The sequence below is a fragment of the Aphanomyces invadans genome (genome assembly GCF_000520115.1).
Source record: "Aphanomyces invadans strain NJM9701 unplaced genomic scaffold supercont1.5, whole genome shotgun sequence".
NCBI classification, from domain to species: domain Eukaryota; phylum Oomycota; class Saprolegniomycetes; order Saprolegniales; family Verrucalvaceae; genus Aphanomyces; species Aphanomyces invadans.
In genome coordinates this window covers 1806586-1807536 of record NW_008580150.1, presented here as the reverse complement: position 1 = coordinate 1807536, position 951 = coordinate 1806586, and the positions used below count along the sequence as shown (strand labels likewise).

General features: G+C 55.4%; 1 protein-coding gene across 1 annotated transcript; it reads left to right on the top strand.

The window, feature by feature from the left end:
* Positions 1–164: 164 nt before the first annotated feature.
* On the top strand, positions 165–896 carry H310_03558 (hypothetical protein; the record flags this gene model as incomplete). The annotated part of the gene is made up of 1 exon (XM_008867471.1): positions 165–896. One exon carries the CDS (start codon positions 165–167, stop codon positions 894–896), a length of 732 nt encoding a protein of 243 aa, XP_008865693.1.
* Positions 897–951: the final 55 nt, after the last annotated feature.

Sequence of the window (951 nt, the reverse complement as noted above, 5' to 3'; positions counted from 1 at the left end):
CACCCTGGGCTCGAGTCTTCATTGGCAGATATTGTTCAGTGTTTCAAGGGCTCAGCCAATCAGCAACTTTTTTGGAGCCAATCATCTTTTGAGGCGCTGATCGACTTACGGGAGTGTCGTTCACCATTCCTGTGTCGCGTGATGGCTCGAAAGAGCGCTTCACCATGTCCCGACCCCACGCTCTCGACGGTTTTCACGTCGACATTCTCAATTTCGTGCACGAGCGTCCTGTGGAACGTTACCTCTGGGAAGTGCTGGCTACTCTGGGCGCTCCTCCTATCACGGGCCAGTACACCCAAGTGTCAGAGGCGTTTGGTGCTAGAGGCTCGCGCTACCGTCTCTTCTTCAACTCGGACGCAGCTCCTCGACTTTTCAAGAGCGTCGGCCGTCTCATCGACAAGATTATCTTCGTGGGGCAGAACTACCGGGTGTATGGCAAAGGGTGGTACAGCCACAAGAAAGGCTACCAGCGAATTGACTTGGACATAGCTGCAAAAGAAGAGCGCACCTCGAAGCCCACCAGCCCGTCACCGCGTCAAACCGGACACCCAAGTGGCAACAGCAAACGCACATGTGTCGAGTCACCCCAACCTACCCCATGGGTCAGTGTTCCCCGCCAGTCGACGTCCCGTCATGCCCCAGGTTCCGCTGCTACTGCGCGTCCGTGGACGTCACCCAACATGTTCGATGCTCTGCGTGAACATATCGTGGTCGCACCAGCCCAGGCGACCAACACGACAGACGGCGCACGCAAGTTTTTCCCGTCCATCTCCCCGCTCCAGACGCTCCAGTGGTCTTTCCCGCCAACATGTACGTTGGTGGGACAAAGCCTGTGGGGCACTCAGTCACCCGAGTCGAAATGTCTCTGGACGCGATTCTCGAAGAGTTTACATTGAACGAGGGATTTTAAGGCACACCGAAGTTTGCTTATTACATACTCAATTTATATCC